This window comes from Micrasema longulum, unplaced genomic scaffold (genome assembly GCF_059751315.1).
Source record: "Micrasema longulum isolate JH-2025_06_02 unplaced genomic scaffold, ASM5975131v1 h1tg001544l, whole genome shotgun sequence".
NCBI lineage: Eukaryota > Metazoa > Arthropoda > Insecta > Trichoptera > Brachycentridae > Micrasema > Micrasema longulum.
In genome coordinates this window covers 78,113-101,644 of record NW_028278727.1, presented here as the reverse complement: position 1 = coordinate 101,644, position 23,532 = coordinate 78,113, and the positions used below count along the sequence as shown (strand labels likewise).

The window sequence follows — 23,532 nt, the reverse complement described above, 5'->3', positions numbered from 1 at the left end:
ATTTCATTTGACTTTTCGAGTACGTTGCAAAAATCTGATATCCATATAATCCGTCAGGGAAGGAGTTTGTGGATCAGGAAGGAATGCGGTAATGCGTCTCGACGCTCCCCGGTCGAGTTGCGATAAAAATTGCCACCTCAGATCCAAGAAAGTAACATATTTGCGAATATCGACCAGCAAACTTTTATCTAAACTCCATCGGGCGGCGGCAAAACACATTTCCGCATTCCTTCCGTACGCCACCAACTGGTTCCCCGACCATGGTAATTTTCCTTTTCTTCTAAATTTGTTGTGGCAATGTCAATTTTCAAAATGAAATCTTAATTTAAATATTTCCTTTTCCTCACGCTCCTTTTTTAAACTTATTCTCTCGAGGTTTTATGTTTTTTTTATGTGCAACATTTTTTACTATCATTTAAATTGTCACCCATGTTTTTCATGTAACCACAAATTTATTTTGTATAAATATGTTTATTTTTGTGTTATCCTATTTTATTTTTCAAAGTTTGTACTCCCAGGAGTTACGTACAACTCATTTTGGGACCACGTAGTTGAAATAATATTATGAATTGATTACTGCAATAAATAGATTATGCATAGCAAACATAATTTTTTTTCATCTAAAAATGTTTTGCACCGCATGATGGGGGCACAAATTTGCACTTGTGTTAAATTATGTAAATTAAAAAGGAATTTCTCGAAGAGATTACTACTCACGCTCATTAGAGCATAGATATAATAATATATTGGAAAATATGAAATAAAATTCAATTACGATAATACTATTTCCAATTTTGGTATACATTAAATCAGGGTTTCCCAAACTATGTTCCACGGAGCCTGAATAGGTGTTCCGCAAAAATTAGAATAATCCTTTACAAAAACAACTCCGGACCATTCCTGGGTTTAGAATCCATGTTCCATGACAGATGAAGCTGGTGAATATGAAAATCTAATTGATTTTATCAGTGACTGGGATTTGAAACAAAAATACAAATATTAAATAATGATATCAGGACGAGTTTGTTAGAATGCGTCCAAACGAGATATCATTGTTTTACTTTGTGGATTTTCTAATTATACTGCAAAAAAAGCAAGGTGCAGAAACTGACTCGACGCCACTCCGGATATATGTAAGGATTCAACTCGCCAAGTGCCTGATATCGAAAAGATTTAGGTTTCAATAACTCGAAATCGTCCGAGTCGTCGAGAGTTTTATTCACTCACTATTAAATAAATAATTAATACAAATTACTAAATAGATAATAAATATTTAAAAAATTTGACATAACCCACCCTTAAAAATAAGCTAAGTGTTCTGTTAAAGGTTTCGGATTTCCGAAGTGTTTGTTCGCTGAAAAATTTTGGGAAACCCTGCCTTAAAGTGTTTTATCTACTTATAAGAAAAAAATATTTGAAAAAGCAGAGATTAGCATTTGAAAGGTAGCGAATATTCTTTAACACTCGAAATACTAAAAATAGAAACGTAATTATATTATTTCGACAATGTAAATTATAAAAAGCAGACAGTCTTGGAAAATTTTCAGCATTATTAAATAATGTAAAAAACTTGTGTCTATTATACAAAAATATCCACGGTGGATATATTTGTTGTGTGTGTATTTTATATTTGACTATTATGTGAAAAGGCATATAGCAAAACGCATAATAAGATAGATTTATTTCATTTAAATTATTTATTGACAATTCTTGATGGAATTCCATTGTAATGATGTAATAACTTATATTTAAATAAAAGTTATTAATTAAAAAAATACTTGGTACACTTCCACTTATTTATTTTGACCAATTAGCGCTTTCACCCTCTAATGGGCATCTTCAGACTGGTCTTAAGATAGATTTGATTTTGTATATCCACTAACTTGAATAAAATATTAACTTGTAGAAATTTTCTTCTTGAGGCTTTGATTGGTTTTAAAGGATATAAAAATAATGTTACTTCCTTTGTATAATGTTAATCGGTTAATGCAAATGCCTTATGTATCACATGAAGGCGAGACAAGACTATCAGTCTTGCGCTTTAGGTGCCAGAAAAAGGACTATGAAATACAACTTAAAAACTATATAACACCAAATGAATACTATAGCAAGGCGACGAAAATTCTTAAAATACTGCTAAAAAATCCCTCTGGAAACGGTGCTGTAACTTCATGTTACGTCAAACGCAAGAAGAAATGTTTTTAAAAAAACAAATGTACTGTTTAATAATCCATTTTTCTTAATTTTAAAAATATTAGAATAATTAAAGCCTGTTTTAACAAAATCCGACTTAAATATTTCAAAAATAAATAGGCATGTCATGCCTTGTATTCTATGTAGACTTGTGTTACATAATATCGCAGGGTGATTACTACAATAAGGTAACTTCATAGTCAGAATTTTTGAGTTACCCACTAATGACACTTTTTTATTTATTTTATTTTTTTATTTTTTATTCAGGAAACATACAGTTACATAGTTTTATATTTTACACAGTCAGAATTAACTCTAATGGACCAGTGAAGTTTCCATATGATATAATAATGATATGCTAGGTTATCAATGAAAGTACAAAAAAGAGAAAGAAAAAAAAAACATGAATGGAAGTTGTTTAAAAATTTAAATCAAAAAAGTTATTTAAAAGTTTTTAATAAGTATTTACAAATGGAAATAATATTAAAAATGAAGAAAAAAAATTTGTAATAGTAATTGAAAGGTAAGAGTTAAAATAAAGAATGAAAAACATGCTCAGATATAAAAAAATAAATAACATTTTCAAAAAGGAAAAACATAAATATACACATGCATATTTTATGGGATTCAAAGAAACGATGTGAAGTGTCTTTAAATGAAATAATATAAGACTATAAAGTCAAATAAATGAAAAATTAATAAATTAAGTCAATGTAAAAATCATCTTCGAAATTAATGACACATTATAGTAAGAGCAGCAATATCCCCCGTGAATGCTACAAATAGATAAATCGCGCATTCGACTCGTCATAATATGATTTGAATGAATCACGATTTGTCTTTTTGTAGCATTGACGGAGGAAGATACAAATATGTTTTTTTAGTGGGCAACTCAAAAATTCTGGTTCTAGTGTAAGAAGGGTTCGAACACAATGCCACAAATACTGCAGTGCAGTCAAAACCATCTTTATAAACATTATTCATGCCAGGAGTCGAATCTGGTACTGTTACCATTATGAATTTAATTTCCTTTTTGGTTAATATGTAAGGCAGGCAAAATATAGTATTATTTTTAGTTTGAATGATGTTTGGAATCCCCCCCGTGATGGGTTTGTGCTAGTAGATTACATGTGCGAGTTTCCCCGCAGCCAACTTCGTCCTGCCAGAGAAGTGCATGTGGCTAGACAGCCTGGAGTTCTCGGAGCTGGGCGAGGAGGAGGCCAAGCGCGTCGTGGAGAAGTACAACCGCGAGGGCCGGCAGGCGGGCTACACGTCGGGGGGCGGCAGCGGCAACGACGCGGGGCGCGGCAGCGGTGGCGGCGGGGGGAGCGCCGGCCGTGGGGGGCCGCCCCGCCGCCGCTTCGACTCCGACAGGGGCCGCTACGACCGCGGCCGCCAGCCGGGTCCGGGGCCCATGAGGAGGAACGACAACCGGCGCGGTGAGTTGCGCAACTGTACTAAACATTAGCTAGATTCCAGAAACGGTTTACTTATCTACTAGCATCCACTAAGCATGAACTAGAGTCCTTAAAATTTAGCTTGATTAAAATGACAGCTGTCAATCTAATGTCACTAGTGATGGGAAATTACTGATCACTGCTCATGTGCCGATCAAATTGATTTTATCAGTTTTTTCATGCAAACATGAAACTCTGTTTCCGAAAATTGATATAAAAACGCAAAACAAGCCTATTATAGTGTGTTTAAGATAATTATTCACAAAAAAATAAGACATTTATACTTTTTTCATGAACAACATCAAATGAATTATTTTTTTTATTCGATCAATTTACATTGAATTTGTCCCATCTCTAACATTTTTACAAAATTATGTAACCTTGTAAGAACGTCATTAATAATGAGGTTTATTATAGTTTTTCTTTAGTTTTAAAGCTGATTTTATATATTTATGTTTATTTATATGTCAAGCATTGAATTGAAAATATAAATTAACATGCCAGATACAAATGATTTTTCATTTGTCAATATAAATCACTCCTTAGACGTCACTACAAAGTTATGTCGTCACTATTGCCGACAACTGTCTTCTAATCAAGCTATATTTTAAGGACTATAGACTCTTCAAACTGTGTACCAAACTAAATTGTGGGTTTCACTAAATGTTAATCTAACAAAAAAAAACCTATATTTCTTGTCTTATGACTGGAGCACTATTTTTTCTTATACTGATATTAATGAGGCTGTAATTAACTTTAACCAATGTTTGAATGAAGCAATAAATATGTTCATCCCTAAAGCTAACTTTATCCGACCAAAATTTCCAAAACGGTTTAAGTCCGTATTTAAAAAACTCAATATTTGAAAAAAAAAGAAATCACAAATTATATAAATCAACTGGCAACCTAATAAATTACCAAATATTTTCCCAATTGAGAGACATGGTAAAAGCGGAGACAAGAATCTGTTAGTGTCTTTATTAGCAACACTGAGCAGATGATAAACGATGACCCGAAAAAGTTTTGGAGGTTTGTCTCGGATAAGCGTAGCGATCACCATATACCGTCAATTATGTTCCTCAATGACGGACGAGCAACTAATGGTGCCGACATTGCAAATCTTTTTGCAACTCATTTTTCATCTGTTTTTGCAAATAATAATTCCTCATGCTGCGCTATCCCATTGCAATATTCAAATACTATAGATTTAAACAGTTGCACAATTTCTAATAATGATGTTTTCCGTTCTATGAACAAATTGACTAATAAAAAGACTGCTGGGCCTGATTGTATTCCAGATTTATTATTAAAAAGTTGTAGCTACACTCTCGCTAAACCAATTTCATTCATGTTTAATCTCTCTCTGTCATCTGGTGAGTTTCCATCCTTATGGAAGATAAGTTATATAAGGCCTATTTTTAAATCAGGCGATAAATCTGATGTTAGCAATTATAGGCCTATTTCAACATTATCTTGTATTCCTAAAATGTTTGAAGCTATTATTGCTAGCAAAATCACGCCCATGTTTAAGAATATACTGATCGATGAACAGCATTGATTTAGATCTGCCAGATCAACCACCTCTAACCTGGTAGATTATACCCAGGTTATTGTCAAAGCACTCTAAAATGGTCAGCAGATTGACGTTCTTTATACAGATTTTTCTAAGGTATTTGACAAAGTAGATCATAAAATTCTCATGTATAAATTACATGCCTTGGGAATAAGAGATCCATTATTCTCATTTATTAAATCGTATCTAACTGGTAGGACACAAAATGTTCAGATAAATAACTATTTATCAACCGGTGTTTTTGTTACATCGGGTGTACCTCAGGGTGCTCATTTGGCACCCCTGCTTTTCAATTTGTTTATTAATGATGTTGCTAAATCATTCTCTTACTCTCGTTTTTGGCTCTTCGTGGACGACAACAAAATTCTCAAAATAATTCAAACTTTACAAGACTGTTTTCTTCTTCAATCAGACATTAACTCTTTTAACCGATGGTGTAAAGTCAATAAATTAGAACTAAATATTAAAAAATGCAAAATAATGACATTTCATAGAACAAAACAACCAATTTCCTTCAAGTACCTATTAAAAAACTCCAAAATTGATGTAGTTAAGTCCATCAGAGATTTAGGAGTTGTTTTGGACTATAAACTGACATACAACGAGCATATAGATAATACAGTAAATAAATCACTGAAATTACTTGGCTTCATTAACAGAATATCCTCTGATTTTACTAATGTCCGTACAATCAAAACTCTTTATTGCTCAACTGTTCGCCCTCTTCTAGAATATGCCTCCGTGGTCTGGTCTCCATTCTATGTCAATCGCATAAATCACATTGCATCAGTCCAACATCGCTTGCTTCGAAAAATAGCGTGGATGCTTGGACTTATGCTGAAATAGAGTCAATGTTAAATATTTCTAGTCTACAAAAACATAGAACTAATATTGACTCCATATATATGTTCAGCATACTAAATGGTATAATCGATGTTCCATCATTACTGGGACAAGTAAAATTCAATATTCCCACTCGTAGATTGAGAAACAATGAAGTACTGTTCATCGATCAGCGTAGAACAAACTATGGCCTAAATTCTCCAAGACCCGTCTTTGTCGTATTGTTAACTCAAGACAAGATCTGGACTTTTTTGGTTTAAGTTTACAACAATTTAAACGAGCAATAAATAAATAGTCCAGATCTTGTCTCCAAGTCCCTTATGTTTGTCAATGCTTCTTTTCTTTTTTTTTATACTTCAAACTATTCTTTTATTGTAATATTTAAACCTTATAAATTGTATACATGGACAATGTCCGTTAATAAATAAATAAATAAACATTAGTACAAACTGTTTACTAAATATTAGCTGGACTCCACAAACTATCTACTATACATTAGCTGGAATCTTTAAATTTTGTACCGAACACCAGCTATACTATGAAAATATGAGCTAGCATCCACTAACTATCAACTTAACACGAGCTACACTCAGAACCGTTCACTAAACATCAGCTGGATTTAATTCAATAAATTATTTACTGAACACTTTCTAGCAACCAAAACACTAGACATTGAACACTGCAGTACAATGTATACATGATTGCAGACGATCGTCGCGGTGGAGGATGGCAGGGGGGACGCGGCTGGGAAGGCGGTCGCGGTGAGCACTGGGGGCGCGACGCGCACCCTCGTGACCGCGCGCCGCGAGAGCCACTGCCCTTCCGGGGCGTCGACCGCTGGTCAGGCGGAGGACGGTGAGTTTTACGCTACTTAATTTGATCAGATCTCATCTTGACATTTACAAATGGCTTTCACACCAAAATAGGCCAGGCCAAGTGGCTTAATTATATGGTTGAATAAAGCGCAGGCCACCCAGAAAAATAATTTATTGGATAAATGCATAATAAAATCATGATAAATTGTAAAAATGCAGTTATCTACTTAGGAATTGTTGCCATGGCGAATATAACAATATTTTAATATAAAGTTTATATTTGAAGCACTAACTTTGTGGTTATTCATGTTTTTAACCACTAATTTTTATTTTTCACTGACCGGTTTCAAAGCAAACAAGCTTATTTGTCAAGGTTTACGTAACTAATGAATTGATTCCTTTTTATTTTATTTCTATCATGTTCACTAAATACTACAAATGATATCAAATTACCACTCGTGTAAGAACAAACCACTTGATTTATTGGGTCCACGTGTAGTATTTAGTGAACATGATAGAAATAAAATAAAAAAGAATTGATTCATTAGTTACGTAAACCTTGACAAAGAAGCTTGTTTGCTTTGAAACCGGTCAGTGAAAAATAAAAATTAGTGGTTAAAAACAAAGTTGTTTTATTTTTTTTATTATAAAAGAAGTAGAAAGACACAATGGTATATAGTAGACGACTCGGTGGGAGTGGAAGCGGGAGAGAGGTGTTTATGATTGAATTTGATTCAGTAATCTTATGAAAGAAGACAACTCGTTATCAAATAAATCAAGACTGGTATGTTTGTTGGCAGACCTAAGAATTCTGGGCATAGGGAAATGAAAACCATAGTTAGTTCTATGGTTATCGGTATGAAAGAGTAAGTTTTGTCTGAGGTTTCTTTCTAGTTGGCATATTTAATTTTTTTGAGCTCAGTAGTTCAGGCGCATGAAAGAGTGAGTTGAGAATTTTAAATAGGACTAGAAGGTCGGATTTATTTCGACAGTCTTGAAGAGAAGATATTTTTAAGGTAGTTTCTAAGTCAAAAAACATATATTTGTCTCTGGATAAGCCCATCCTCCAGCCTATCTTTCTCAAAAATCGATGTTGAACTGATTCAGTATTTTTTTTTTTTTTTTTTAAAAAGAAATATTTGCGTTCTTATGATTTACCCAAATATTTAATTTTGAGGGCCATTTTCAACGAGTTGTAAATAACTCACTATTAGAAAATGGAATCAAGTTGGGGTAGAGGCGGATTCGAACCAGGGACCTTCGGTTCATGAGTCCGAGACACTAGCCACGGGACCACAACCCGATCAAATTCTTGATGTGAACATCATAATATGGAGACTGGATAACAGAGGAATACTCTGGGTGCGGGAGAACTAGGGAACAGAAGAGATCTTTCAGGGTTTTGATAGTTTTTAAGTCAGTTGTGCTTCTGTTAATAAATCCAAGGAATTTTAAGGATTTATTGATAACATGTTCAATATGAATTGTAAAAGAAAGTTTAGTGTCAAGTATATAATGTGTTCTCTTTCCATTCGCAGGGGAGGTGGCGGAGGTCGCGACAGCAGGGGGGGAGATCAGGCGCGACGGGGGCCTCCCGAGGGCCCTCGCGGGGGCAGCGGTGGTCGAGGAGGCAGTGGTGGACGCGGGGGCCCAGGGGGCTTCGGACGTCCTCCGCCCGCGCAGCCGTCGCAGCCCAGCCGCCCCAACTTCAACAGGGTAACTGATACTGTATTATTTTGCTAAATCCATTAAGAAATTGGCTTAGAAAGAGCGACAAATTGAATAGGATTTTGCCATTTTCTTTTCGTGACTTTCGGTTTAATTATCTTTGGAGAACTCATTTGCCCTCATGGGCCTTTTACTCTTTGGTGCATTTGACATAAACAAATGTTTTAAATATTGTAATTACATCTCCTTTTCTAATTGACATGAAAATTTACGCCTGTATTAAATCTCACACTGACTGCGCAAAAATGCAAGAATATCTCGACAGACTTTTTCAGTATTGCAAGCAAAATTTACTGGAATTAAATATAAGTAGACTGATTTAAGGCTCCAGTAAAGGACTGATTCAAGGTTCAAGGCTGTCAAGTCACCCATTGCGCGAAATACGAAATAAGTGACATTTAAATTTTTTTATTCAAATAATATAATTATACATTTTTTACAGTTTTCAAAATTTCAATTGTTATATTTTTACTAAAAATCCCACCAAGCCACTTTCTGAAGCTTGTTGGTGGATATTATGTATATACTAACTCATATAATATTATCTACATTTATAAAAACAATTAATAACAGATTTAAATTAACAGCTGGAAAGATCAGAATATTCACGTATATACAAAAAAAAATATATTTTTTTAATTCAGGAAAACGTACGAAAAATTAAAATATTTACACATAAGCTACTATTCATGTATGAACTTGTCACTCATTTTGTATTTCGCGCAAACAAACGAGGCTTCCCGACTGTTTCAATAACTCCCCTATTTCTACAACAGATAGTCAAATTCGCGACTTAGGTGTTTATTATTAATACTAAACTCATTAGTTTAGTTACATTTTAAATATTCATATTGAATCAGTCTTGAAAAAAAACATAAAATGGTCGGACTTATATGCGGGTATCGAAACCATTTAAACATGCATAGACATGGAAAACTTAATAAGACATTTGTTCGTCCCCAGCTAGAATACTGTACTTACAATATCAATAGACAACTACCGGTCAAATCTTAACTTCTCTAACTGTGCTGAAAGTATGCAGTACCATGGAATAAATTTTCTCAAAAATCGAAGAATAATGTAAGACCAGCTATTAAATTAATAAATTGACAAAATCTTCTGTTTTACACAGACAACGCGTCGACAAACTATTTGGAAATATCCGCATATTCTAGGCTCTATATACTACCTCTTATCAAGTTGATACAACTGCTTCCCTAATCCAAAACCTCACCGCACGCCCCCTGATATAAACATTGAAGGAACTTTGAAAACTGTTGTTAACAATTTTACATTAATTTAGAATGCATCTTTATTAAATTGCCAAATAAATCATGCTACACAGTGCGTGATGTAATCATTTAACCGATCGACGACAGGTAATAAGACTGGTGATGCCCAGATTTCTATATTCACCTTTCAAAAAAGTTCCCCATCTCTTGTGAAATATCTATTAAATGTAAATTTTATATTACTACCTTTATGGTGATGTTTACTGACAATTTTTCTAAACAATTACCTAATTCCTTACCATCAAACACTAAGCATTCTACACAACTAATATTATAGAAACATTGTTTTGATAATCACTAAGTCCATAAGTATAATAAATCTGGCATATACCAATTTAATTGTAATGATTGCGATTCAATCTACATTGGAAAAACTAAATGTAACTTTAATATTCGAGTAAAAGAACACTTCAGGTGCCTAAATAATAATCATTTTTCTGTTTTCGCAAATCATCTGATAGACAATAATCATAACTTCAAACAACACTGGAAATGTTGAAAATAAAATAAGACAACTTGGAAATCTTAGAAATTAAAAAAGTGATTCATAATAAGAAAAATATAATAATTAACCAAATAAACCATTTTTCTTTTAGTCCACTCCTGTCTGATCCTTTCAAGAAAAAAAGACTTTGTTTATTTGTTTCATAGGCAGCATACTGATAAAATAAAATAGGAAAGAAAGTAAACCTCGAGAAAGAAGCTTGTTTTATTTATTTTATCTATCAATTAGTTCAAATTTTTTTTAACAAAAATATTTTTTTGCAGAACCAGGGTGGGGGGCAGGGTAGCACGTGGCCGCAGCAACAGAACTGGAACCAGCAGCAGGGCTGGGGGCAGCAGCAGCAACAGCAGCAGCCGCAACAGCAGCAGGCCTGGGGACAGCAGCAGCAGCAACAGCAGCAGGCCTGGGGCCACCAGCAGCAAGGTAGACCCTGCTCCCTTTATATTGGCCAGCGAGGAAGTTCGTGAAAAATGAATTTATTCGCTACATCACGGGTTTACGTGACCACGTGTTTGTAGTAGCCAATAAATTATAGCGTTTTTGTGGCAACTGGCAACAGATTTGCGGATAGCCAGGTTTTTCGATGTTTAGCGTGTTTTGACTCTCAGCGGGTCCAAATAACTGGTGCACATTGAACTTAAATAAATAGTGTTTTCGCTGCTGGTTTTCCCAAAACAGCGGTCATCGGCAGTGGCGTGTTTCCTTTTAACCCTCCTCATACGGTGTTTCCAGGCTGGGGGAACTGGAACCAATGGGGCTGGCAGGGCCAGGGGGGCCAGACCGGGCAGGGGGCGCAGACCTGGGGCAAGGCGGCCGCGGCGGCCGGGCAGGGGGCCGCGCAGGGGGCGAGCCAGGGGACGCAGCCCGGCGCCTGGGGCCAGTGGGGCACCCAGCAGGGCTACTGGGACTCCCAGCAGTGGCCGCAGGTAACCTACTAGCGCTGCTTTCTATATCGCACCCCCCGTCCAGAGCGCCGTAACTCTAAATGCGTCAAGCTGAGAAAAATTACTTTAAAGTTCAATGTATTCATGCAAAGCCAGTAAAGATAGAGAATTCAAAACTATATCATTCCACATAATAAAGGTTTCAGCTCCTTTACTTCACAAAAGTCAATAGATGGAAGAGTTGAGGAAATGTGGATGTTCAAACATGGGCAGAATGGTGAATGTTACGCAGTGTGTAAAGTGGCCACTTAAACCAGCCAATGACAGGTCATAAGCCCTGTAAATGCCTAGACTTCCATATTCCCTTCTCAGTAATGTTTTCCTTCTCTGTTGAAATACATTTATATATCATTCCAATTTAGACTTACCACGGTGTACTTCTGGGGGTGCGATATGATTCCCTCGCTAAAATAATGTGCAAAAATTATCGGCTCATCCGGCGAGTTTAAATTTGCGAGCGTTCTCTTCAAGCATGGCAAGGCGGCCGGCGCGGCTAAGGCGGTGGCCGGGGCGGGGGCGGGAGCGGGAGCGACGGCGGCGGCCGCGGCGCCCGGGGGCGGGGCCCAGCAGCAGCAGCAGGCGACCGCCCAGCAGCAGCAGCACCAGATGTGGGCCCAGTATGCCCAAGCTTACGCCCAGCAGGTACGGATATACTATTTATGTGAATTCCGTGTCTCCGGTCTGAAAGGGCTGATCACTTCATTAAGAATCACTTCCGCACATAATGGCGCATAGGGCACTACAGTGGTGCACTAATCGCAGCGTATTTTGATCATTTTTGTTACACAAAGGTAAGATATGGTCATTCTCACCTGAAGCGTGAGACTGACCATCTTACCTTCAGAGAAATTGAAATATTTAAGTGCAAAAACATCTTTTTAAATCAATATTTCGTTACAGGAATCGAACCTGAGACCTCTCGCATGGTAGGCAAACGCGCTGACCACTATGGTCCTTAAAATTTAGCTTGATTAAAATGACAGCTGTCAAACTCTTGTCAATAGTGATGGAAATTTACTGATCATGTACCGATCAAATCGATTTTATCAGTTTTTGTCATGCAAACATGAAACTCTGTTTCTGGAAATTAATATAAAAACGCAAAACAAGCCTATTATATTGTGTTGAATACAATTATTCACCAAAAAAAAGACATTTATACTTTTTTCGTGAACATTGTCAAATTATTATTTTTTTTTATTCTATCAAATTACATTGATCAATTTGTCCCATCTCTTAACCTTTTTGCAAAATGATGTAACCTTGTAAGAACCACGTTCGTAATTAGGTTTATTTTTTTTTTTTTTAGTTTTAAAGCTGATTTTACATATTTATGTTGATTTATATGTCAAGCATTGTTTAAAAAAAAATAATTAACATACCAAGTACGAATGATTTTTCGTGTGTCAATATAAATCACTCCTTGGGCGATACTACAAAGTTATGTCGTCAGTTTTTCTGACAACTGTCATTTTAATCATACATCACGGGGTCGACAAATTCTGTTTACTTAACTGAAAATCAGATTTATTAAGAGTTGTTATTTTTTTTTTAATATAAAAATAAATATTAGCTTTCTTACAATTTACCCAAATATTTAAATTTTGATGGCTTTTTTTAATAAATTGTATCCGCTAGTCCGCTATACTAATTATTAGGTTTTTTTTGGCCTAGCTTTAATTTTCTTTGTTATAAAGATTTGTGTTTGTCATTATTTGAATCAACTAGGTCTGTTAATAGATAAATAAACACTAGCCAAGAAATTATAACTCAATTCAAATGACTATTTTATTTTATTATATGTGTGTTGAATTTTATAAAATATATATAATAAAACAAACAATGAAAATAGTAATACCGGTTGTAATTTTCAGGGCTACGCGACAGCGATGGGAGCCATGGGCAATACCGGCGCCTCACAAACCGCTGACAAGAAATAAACTGTTCTCCGCGACATCGGATACCGCCACTGCACCGTCCCACACGGGTGGAAATTGCCATGTTCGAGGGAATGGAAGCGGCCACCTATTTCAACATTCTTCTCTACATTGAAACACCCATACTTCTTCAACCCTTCCATCGTTTGATTTTGGCAAATCTTGCATAGGGACCGCCCCTTAATACCATTTAAGTAATCCTTTTTTTTTTTCAAATTTGCAATCTAAAAAGTGGAAGCTCTTCCCACACAAGAAAAAAGTAACAACAGTAATCGCAAAAGTGGTCCAATTTCACCCGTAATATTACAGTGTTGATGGACGTGGAGGCTTATTCTGTCTGATTGTCATGTGTTCATCTCACTTTAACGCAATCAAAATTGTATTTCGCTCTCGTTCTCTCTCATACGATACAAATTAGTTACAGGATAAGGCTACAGACCTCTAGGTCTCTCTGCCCAAATATCTGTCAGTCGAGTAACCCAGTATGTACGCGTCTTCGAGGATTTGGACATTCTTAAAATTTCATCATTCCCTTTCTGCACCTAGTGGTGCATAGGGCACTGCATCGGTACGCCAATCGCGGCGTGCGTATCTTGATCGTTTTGACAGATATGGAAATATGTATTTTAAATCATCGAACGTTAGTTCATCTGGCAAATTCTCAAATGAATAACATTATTTTATGCTCGGAGTAATAATTCTCTAGAGAAGCCTAAAGCTCTATTGCATAGATCGAAAGCGTTCCAAAGTTTTCTTATGGTTTTTAGTTGAACAACAAATGTGCAATGGGCGGTCTCGGTTTGCGCTTGCAATTCTCTACCCGAGCACCGACGGCCTGTTGTATCGCTGCAATCTGTAGCTTACGTCGTTGCCAATAATCATAGAATGGCTTTTCTCCGTACGGGCGACTATTAGGTTATTACTCTAAGATTTTATGTGACGTTCGAGAAGGCAACGTTGAAGTGTTACGCATTTACACGGCTTATGAACTGTCATTGGCTGACTTAAATGGGCACATTTTCCATTTCCAACTTTATAAATTTAAAGAGCTGCGGAATCAGTGGGTAGAATAATTAACGTAGTTATGTAGAAAGCAGCCAGCCATAGAAAAGTGTAACTGAGATAATAGCACTTTTATGAAGAGACAATAATCAAACTTACGCAACAGTTCGAATGTTTTTAATATATTCATAAACAATGAATGCATGAGTTTTTTACTACATTACAAACAAGAATCTAATTATGTATTTGACCAGTTTTAATGATTTTTAAGTACCGTAAGATTTTTTGTGTTGTGGGTGTTTTTTTAAAATTGAGAAATGCCATTTTTATCAACAATATTTTCTGTAGGCGATTATTACAGTTTTTTTTTTTTTAAATAAAACCGGTCTGGCTTTTATAAGCAGAACATAGAATCGACCATACCGCAGCCGATAACACCGATATCTAATTTTTTCAAAATAGTGGACTTTCTGCATAACTACGTTGGATTCAACATAATTCCACTTGTAGCTTTAATGTGTGACAAGATGGTAGCCGTTTCTCTTGGTAATATCTGACCTCCCAACTTTGTTACGCGGTAGACGTAATAAGTAATTATGTATTATTCACTTTAAGGTTTCCAGTGCATCCTCCGCCCGGACACTGTTAATATATTACGAAGATTTTTCTTGCATTTGACGACCATTGGAGCTAATACACCTTAAGTTTACGTATAGATCTTTGTAATAATTATTTCCTTATCGGGCACTGCATCGCCGACACCCGATGCGGCGTATTTCTTATAATTTGTCAAATAAAAGTACCGGAGCCGGAGACTAGGAAATATTGCAGCGAAGCCGGGACTACCTTGCCGGGAATCCGACCGGGGACCCCCGGAGGCTGATATACCTTTACCGTAGATCGGCCTGTTCATCGACCGATCTGCTATGGCGGTGGTATTTAATTTATCGTAACTGGTCCAGTACTAATTAAAACTGTATTTACATATTAATAATACAAATATTCAACTGTACCCCGAGACTTCTTTAAATCGTACAAAAAATGTATAAAAATAGCTTACATTTTAAATCTTTGTCACTTATTTTACTGGTTGAATTAACGTTCAGTTTGACAAATAATTATGAACATGATTTTTCAACATATTACAACAGAGATGAAGAACGTTTTAGAGAAGGGAATATAGAAGTCTAGGCTTATGACCTGTCATTGGCTAGTTTAAGTGGCCACTTTACACACTGTGTTACATTCACCATTCTGCCTGTATTTGAACATCTATATTCTTTCGATTCTTCCATCCGTTGATGTATAGAAGTATAAAATTTGAAAAATATTTTCAGGCATTGCCTAGTATGTAGGTGAAATAATTCAATCCGACGAATCTCACCCGCGACAATAAAGGTTTTAGCTCTTTAACTTCACGAATGTCAACAGATGAAAGAATCGAAGGAACGTAGATGTTCAAATATAGGCATTATGGTGAATGATACACAATGTGTAAAGTGGCCACTTAAACCGGCCAATGACAGGTCTTAAGCCCTGTGGATGCCTGGACTTCTATATTCCCTGCTCTAAAATGTCCTTAATCTCTTTTGTAATATGTTAATATTCACAGCTCCCTAGGGGGGGGGTAGAAACCAGTCCTTGTCCGCAAAAATTTGGACGAACTCGAAACATTTTTGTCACAACGGTGTGACACATTTGCTGACACTTTTTACAGATGGTTTGAAGTAAACCTTTCTAGACTTACACGCTGGGACACAATATCTCCTCCTACCATGTAGTGACTTCAGTTTTACTTAAGCCATGGCCATATTCTCATAGCCAATGTCTTTGTGACTACAGTCAACATAATGTGTCAAGCCTCAAGTTTGTCCCCAAAAATATGCATGCAAAGATGGTCCGATTTTACGCAAAATAGCCGTAATTACTAATTTTTTGTGTGCATTTTCGTATTGAAACCATTCCGGCAGGTCTTGCTCGTGAGATAACATCACCCACTAAGTCCCGATGGAAATTGGTCGGAAGAAATAATTAGTACAAATGAATGTGTGAAATGTAATTTTAGTATTATTGATAACTAGTACATTTTACTATGGTGTGATAGTAATTTTTACTTATTTTAAGTCTCATCTGTTTTAAATTTATGAAAACGTAGTACACAATGACATTACAATATCTCCGAGGCTCGTCTGTATTTTGAGTTTTTTAATTTTGAAATTTATTAAATTTATCATTGTACAAAACCATTTCTGTGAAAGAAAAATATTTGTTATTTTATTATTAATTAGATGGAAGATGTTTTGGCTCTTTAGTTTGGTGGTATTGTAAAGATCAATGTGATTCCTTGTAAATATGTTTTGTTTTTTTTTCTAAAATCGATAATTGATAATAAATAATTAAGTAAAACCTATTGTTTTTCTTATTGTTACCTCCCGCTTGTTTCTGCTGTCCGAACTCTAGAATATTCTGTCTTGCTAGTGGTGACTGGTGACACAATGTAACATCACCGCGCGCAAAGTAATTATTTATTTTGAGTTTTAAGAGATAAGGCTAAAAATAAAAATTGATTTTGCAATGTGCGGATCTGAGACCGGGTGGAGCTGAGCTTTCAACGCGAGCCATCGAAGAACCGCCACCTCAGAAATGAGAACTTAATAATGTGGTCAATGTTTCCACTTTTATATCTCTGACATGAATCCTTTAACGGTTTCATGAGTGCTATAAAATATTTGGGGAAATTATTGCAGTATAAATTGGAATAACCCGCAACAATAAATACCTCCCTTTTAACCTTTCCCTCACTATCGTCCTTAAAACATTGCTCGATTAGAATGACAGTTGTCAGCAAAAGTGACAACATAACTTTATAGTTACGTCTAAGGAATGATTTATATTGACTAACGAAAAATCATTCGTATCTGGCGTGTTAATTTATTTTTTTAAAACAATGCTTGACAAATAAATCAACATAAATATATAAAATCAGCTTTGAAACTAAAATAAACCCAATAATTAACGACGTTCTTACAAGGTTACATCATTTTGCCAAAAAGTTAGAGATTGGACAAATTGATCAATTTAAATTGATTGAATAAAAAAAAGATTAATTTTTTTTTTAATCCATCCTAAGGTGATTTTTGCCAAGAGTAAAATTTATTTAAAGGAATAAAAATCAAAAAACATTTTTAAAAAAAAAACTAAAAATTTATCTAATTTTTTGAGAGGAAGCTTCCTATATGGTGGATAATTTCAGGATCAAGGATGGAGAGGAGTGATGCTATGTTAATAGGGTAAGGATATTTTTTTAAGGAGGAGTACATATTATGTTTGCCCCTTATTGGACAGCCAAAGAATATATGGTCTGGAGTCTCATGGTCCAAACCACATTCACACCATGGACTTCCTACAATATTAATTTTGAAAAGGTGGCTATTAGTGCAATAGTGGCCGATTCGTAGTCTACTAATGTTTGAGACTAATCTCTTAGACAATTTTTTTGTGTGGAACCAAGGAGAGCTTGGTATGCTCTCTTGGATATCTTTATAGAGAGTTCCCTTACATTTGGAGGTAAACTCCCACTGGGTCTTCCATTGTCGTTTTGCCTCGTTCTGAATTCGAGGGGACATGTCGGAAACACACACACAATACTCAAGAGGACGCGAGCCGTCTATCGCAGCCGCTTTTGCCAGTTCATCTACCATCTCATTACCTCTAATACCAAGATGCGATGGGATCCAGACCATGATTAGCTCTCTGCCAGTTCTACTGAATTTCCAACTGTTAAGTCTTATAGAACAGAGTAGCTCATCACTTGCGGATTTAGAAAGGTTGTTGGAAATAGATTTGACCGCACTTAATGAGTCTGTAAATATTACAACATGTGTATGAGGGAGAGATAGACAGAAATGAATAGCTTCTTGTATAGCCAGACATTCTGCTGAGAAGACGGAGGAAGGACTAGGGAGTTTGAATTTGCGATCTATCGCCAGTTTCGGGATGTATATTGCGGCAGAACTAAAGTCATTAGATGGTATTTTGGATCCATCTGTGTATACAAATAAATGGTTTGGCCACTTGGTTTTGGCCAGGTTGGTAAATTGTAAATTAATAACCTCTGGGGCCATAAATGTTGTTTTGTGGAGACCAATATTTTCCATACAAATTGGTGTGTGGATAATAGCGTCATATGGGATTCTGAAGAATGGGAGGATATTGTGGTGGGGAAAGAGAATATTCATTTCGACTAGAGTAGTAATGCTTTTGCAGAGAGGGGGCTTGGAATTTTTATTCCAAAACCTTTTCTCGTCGTATAGGGTGTTTAGATAGGTTATTTTAACAATAACAATATTTTCCTTTTGTGGTAGCCGTTTTATTATAAATTTATCGGAAAGCAGTTGTCGTCTAATATTTAGAGGCATTTCTACTGTTTCAACTTCAAGGGAATTCACAGGGGAAGACTTCATTGACCCTATTATTAGTCTTAGACATTTAGATTGGACTCGTTCTAGTTTTAGACTTAAATATTTAGGGAGAGGATCCAGTAAAAAGCTCCCATAATCTAATATCCTTCGAATAAAGTTGTTGTAAAATATTTTCATTGTTGAAGGGTGCGATCCCCACCATACTCTGGATATAGCTCGTAGAGGGTTTAGATTTTTCTCGCATTTTGTAATTACATAGTCAATATGAGCTTTCCATGAGAGTTTCCTGTCGATAATCATGCCTAAAAACTTAGTGGTACTCGAGATCGGAATCGATACTGAGTCAACGGTAAACTGCGTTATCGGTACTTTATGTTTTCTAGTAAAGAAAATAACAGAACTTTTTTCAGGAGCAAGATCAAGACTGTTTCTGTTTAGCCATTGGTTAAACATCTTTAATTCCAATTGCAAAGACTCTGAGGATTTAAAACAGCATTTGTTTCTAACATAGAGGACAATATCATCAGCATATTGAAGGATACATGTATAAGGATGGACTATCTTCTTCGGGTCATAACAATATATGCTGAAAAGTATTGGACTAAGAACCGATCCCTGCGGAAGGCCTTTCCAGATTATTCTTTTATTTATACGTTCTAGTCCGGTGACATAAATTGTTCTTTCCATCAGAGAATTTAAAATAAGGCGGATTATGTTTGATGGTAATCTAATATGGTATAACTTATCTTTTAGAATAGGGAGCTTTACATTATCGTAGGCTCCGACGATATCCAAAAAAGCGGCAGTTAAATATTGCTGACTAGAAAATGCAATTTGAATATCTGAAGTTAAAGCACTCAGGTTGTCCAAGCGGGATCTTGATTTCCTAAAACCAAACTGTAAAAGAGGGAGAATTTGTTTATTTTCAACATACCATTCAATCCGGTTTCTCACTAGATGCTCGAGAATTTTTAAAAAACACGATGATAATGCAATAGGTCGATAGTTTGCACCGTTATTTGGTTTGAGTATTGGGATGATTTTTTGCTCTTTCCACGCCTTGGGGATGGATCCATTAGAAAAAATACAGTTATAAAAATCTAGGATGTATTTAAGGAATATTTTAGTAAATTTTTGAAAGAAGATATATGATATCTTATCCATCCCAGGGGCGGAGTTAGATACTGACTTTAAAACAATATTAAGTTCTTCTAATTTGAATGGGGTACTTAGACAGGGGGTTGTTGCCATTGGAGAGGTTAGTGAATTGGGTTCTAAAAATTTCACTTCGTCTTCATTAGAGACATAAGATGGGGCCAATTCATTTGTGAAGACTTCTAACCACTCAGTGTTTGGCGCCCTTCGAGATGGTGAAAGCAGATCTATATCTTTTGATTTTCTCCCACACCTCTGTTAAAGGAATGTGAGGACCCAATGAGGAACAAAAGTTATACCATCCCTGGTGCTTCTTGCTCCGTAAAAACTTTTTTGCTTTCGCCTGAATTTCCTTAACTCTCAGAAAATTCTCCATCGTTGAATTGTTCTTATAAGTTTTAATGGCGTCTTTCCGTTCCTTCATGACTTCTGTGCATTCCTCGTCTAACCATGGAGCATGACGGGCAATTCTGCCGGGTTTGGACACTGGGACACTGTTTTCAGCTGCTGCCAAAACAGTGTCCAGTAATACTGAAAAGGTGTCACAGACATCACGGGAGTCAGAGACAGAAGGTAGTTTTGGGGTTTTCTTTTCAAGATATTCGGAGAAGGCGAGCCAGTTCCCTTTCCTAATGTTGTATTTACTCTCTAAGTTTATTGCTATTTTTTTAGTACTAGCAGATAATGAAATAATTATAGGGAAATGATTACTCGAGTGACTGTCACTCAGTGGTGCCCATGAAGAAGAGATAGCAATTTGAGGAGAGCAAAGGGACAAATCCAGCGCACTAGGATTTTGATTAGGAAGGCCTAGTCTAGTAGCTGATCCATCATTTAAAATGCAGAGGTCATAGGAGTCGATTAAGGAATTTATTGAATTACCAAATCTGTCAGTATAGGAACAGCCCCATGATGTAGAGTGCGCGTTGAAGTCCCCGAGAATGTAGAAATTAGGTTTAGATAATAAAGGCATTAGCGCATTCCAAAATTGCATATCCAGGTCACAGCGAGGTGGAAGATAAGTTGATACGAATGATATTCCATTAATTGATGCTGCTACCACTTGAAAATCAGAATGAGAAGGAAGTGGAATTTTAGAAAATGAAAGCGAGGAGTGAATAAAAAGTGCCACTCCTCCTCTTTCATCCTCACGATCCTCTCTGATACAGAAATAGCCAGGGATCGAGAAGTTTAAACCAGGAGAGAACCATGTTTCTGATATGGCAGCTATTTTTATATTATATTCTTTGAGGATATATATTAATTCTATTTTATTGGCTACAGCACTTCTGCTGTTTCATTGGAGGATGTTCAAATTGTTTTTATTATGAGAAGAAAGGTTTTCTAGTGCATTCATTCTAGATGGATGAGAATCTATTTTCGGATATAAACGATTGAAGGTTAGAAATTAGAAGAGCAGCGTTGGACGGTAGAGAGTTTTGGGATGATAGTAATTCTATCAACATTGTAATCATTGTTTTGAGAAAATTGTTGTTATTAGAGCAGTTAGTTTTCTCCAACTTTTCTTTTTCAGAAACAGTATTGTAATTTTTGGGTGCGGAAGACTTATTTGGTAGGGCACCTCCATTTGAAGCTGGCGACCACTCCGCCCCATTGGGATATAGGAGGCACTTGTTATGTTCTAGTTGGTTATAGCCTGGCACTGTTGGTGTTCTTGGGGATTTAAATGTAAATTTAGTTTGTGGGAGAGGAGGGTTTGACCGAATAAGAGATGGAGGGGCGGTTGAAAAAACAGGTTTGGCAGTAATTTCTGCGTACGAGGTTTTAATCTGTGAGTGCATCTTAGATGCTTGAAAAAATTATATATTTTCAGAAGCCATTGAGTGTTTAATAGATTTTTGGCGTAAAAGTTCAGGGCATTCCAAACTGATTGCCTTATGGGCACCTTTGCAGTTTAGACACTTAATGTCACTTGATAAGCAATTATCAGGAGTATGTTTTCCTCCACATTTAAAACATTGAGGAGGGGATCGACATGCTGATTTGGTGTGCCCAAACTTGCAGCAGTTAAAACATTGTATTGTTGGGTAGAAATATGTTTCTACCGGAAAAGAACTATAAAACAGATATATATTTCTGGGGAGAAATTGTCCCTCAAAAGAAATAACAATTGTTTGAGAGGGTTTCCATGTTGGTGTCTCCGTAGTTTTGTCTTTATAATTGAGACGTCTAATTTTAAGAATGGCTCCGATATTGGGGTTTGAGTGGCGTATGGAAGCAATTATTTCATCATCTGTAACATTTGTGGATATTCCTCGCACGAGGCCCATCCTACAAATGTTGAATGTCGGAATGAATGCTTTGTAAGTAGCATTGGTTTCACTGCAAATATTTTTCATAAATGAATTAGCACTTGGCCCATTTACAAACTGGAGTGACAACTTATATTTTCCTTCCGACTTGAGAGAACCGTTGACTATGTTTTTAAAATTTTTTTTGAACAAGAACTTTCCAAAATCCATAGGGTGGATCGGTCCACCCTCACATTGCTGGACATGGACAATAAAAGGTCCATCTGATTTATTTAAGTAAATATTAATATGCGTTGAGTGCGTTGGAGAGGAGACATTAGGAGGAATATGGGTGAAAGAAGAGTGGGAGATATTTTCCTGAGTATGAGCAGAAGAAGAAGCAGGATCAACACTCACCGCCTTTGCAGGAGGAAGAGTATCCTCAATTGAGTCAGTCTTAAGAAGACGTTTATTTCTGACCTTTGACGACTGTAGTATAGGTGAACTTATACTTATTGTTTCTATTGCGTCAGGCGGGTCAGGTGGCTTCTCCCCGTCATCCATATTTCAGGAAAGAAGATCGCAAATACAGAATTTTAAAAAAATATATTTTTTTTAAATAAAAACGGAAATAAAATTATTGTCGCAAGTTTTGGTCAGGTAGAACTAACCCATAACTAACAAAAATAACTATTTTAAAGATAAAAACACAGATAATAACCGAACTTATTACTGGAAAACAAAAAGGAAGCAAAACTACTTAATCTGACACAACTTGATACATATAAACACAAACAATTGACACAATTACACTAAATAAACAAAGAGCACTTTGACAGGCGTATTATTCTCAAGTCTAACCACAGAGAAAAACAAAAAAGATTCATTTGATGTTCACAAAAAAATAAAAATGTAATTTTTTGGTTAATAATTGTCTAAAACACACTATAATAGGCTTGTTTTTGCGTTTTTATATCAATTTTCGGAAACAGAGTTTCATGTTATGTGAAAAAACTGGTAAAATCGATTTGATCGGTACATGATCAGTAATTTCCCATCACTGTCATTAGTTCGACAGCTGTCATTTTAATCGAGCTATATATAAGGGACTATAAGCATTCAAAAATTACACATCATCAGAAGGGGGGACCAAACGACCCCAGCGCCTACTTGTAGTGACGAGAATAAAACATTGTAATATAAAGTTTTAATGATCGTGCAATAACTATATTACGTGAAAAAGTTAGCGACATTCTTAAAAATACATTTTTTTTATTTCAAAATATTTTCTAAAATTTATTTCTTCTTCTTCACGTGTCATATCGGGTTCCCCCGACGTTGACGACCACTTGGGAAAAAGCTTCTCTATCCTGAGCAGTGTGAAACAGCTCTTCCACAGTTCTAGTCCCGGTCCA

General features: G+C 35.9%; 1 protein-coding gene and 2 long non-coding RNA genes across 8 annotated transcripts in view; 2 read left to right on the top strand and 1 right to left on the bottom strand.

Annotated features, from left to right (window-relative positions):
* Window positions 1-15,405, top strand: part of LOC148274962 (uncharacterized) — a 48,825-nt gene extending 33,420 nt beyond the window's left edge. For 3 of the 5 annotated variants that reach the window (XM_088236367.1, XM_088236370.1, XM_088236369.1), the window contains exons 19-24: window positions 3,342-3,632; window positions 6,774-6,921; window positions 8,420-8,597; window positions 10,670-10,829; window positions 11,139-11,332; window positions 11,822-12,231. In XM_088236367.1, coding sequence (XP_088092493.1) covers window positions 3,342-3,632; window positions 6,774-6,921; window positions 8,420-8,597; window positions 10,670-10,829; window positions 11,139-11,332; window positions 11,822-12,085 — 1,235 coding nt within the window. In that variant the 3' untranslated portion in view covers window positions 12,086-12,231. Of the gene's footprint in view, window positions 1-3,341; window positions 3,633-6,773; window positions 6,922-8,419; window positions 8,598-10,669; window positions 10,830-11,138; window positions 11,333-11,821; window positions 12,232-13,224 lie in introns of those variants that run through there. The other 2 variants (XM_088236368.1, XM_088236371.1) reach the window with 2 other exon arrangements.
* Window positions 10,577-22,931, bottom strand: LOC148274960 (uncharacterized). Of its 2 annotated transcripts, none has more exons than XR_015824152.1 (3): window positions 22,535-22,931; window positions 11,719-12,040; window positions 10,577-11,401 (listed from the first exon to the last, which is right to left on the bottom strand). It is a non-coding gene; the product is annotated as an uncharacterized LOC148274960 (long non-coding RNA). The 2 variants fall into 2 exon arrangements; XR_015824153.1 differs by having other exon boundaries at window positions 11,719-12,031; window positions 22,535-22,910.
* LOC148274961 (uncharacterized) lies at window positions 17,397-22,931 on the top strand. Its single transcript, XR_015824154.1, has 2 exons — window positions 17,397-18,506; window positions 22,437-22,931. It is a non-coding gene; the product is annotated as an uncharacterized LOC148274961 (long non-coding RNA).
* Window positions 22,932-23,532: the final 601 nt, after the last annotated feature.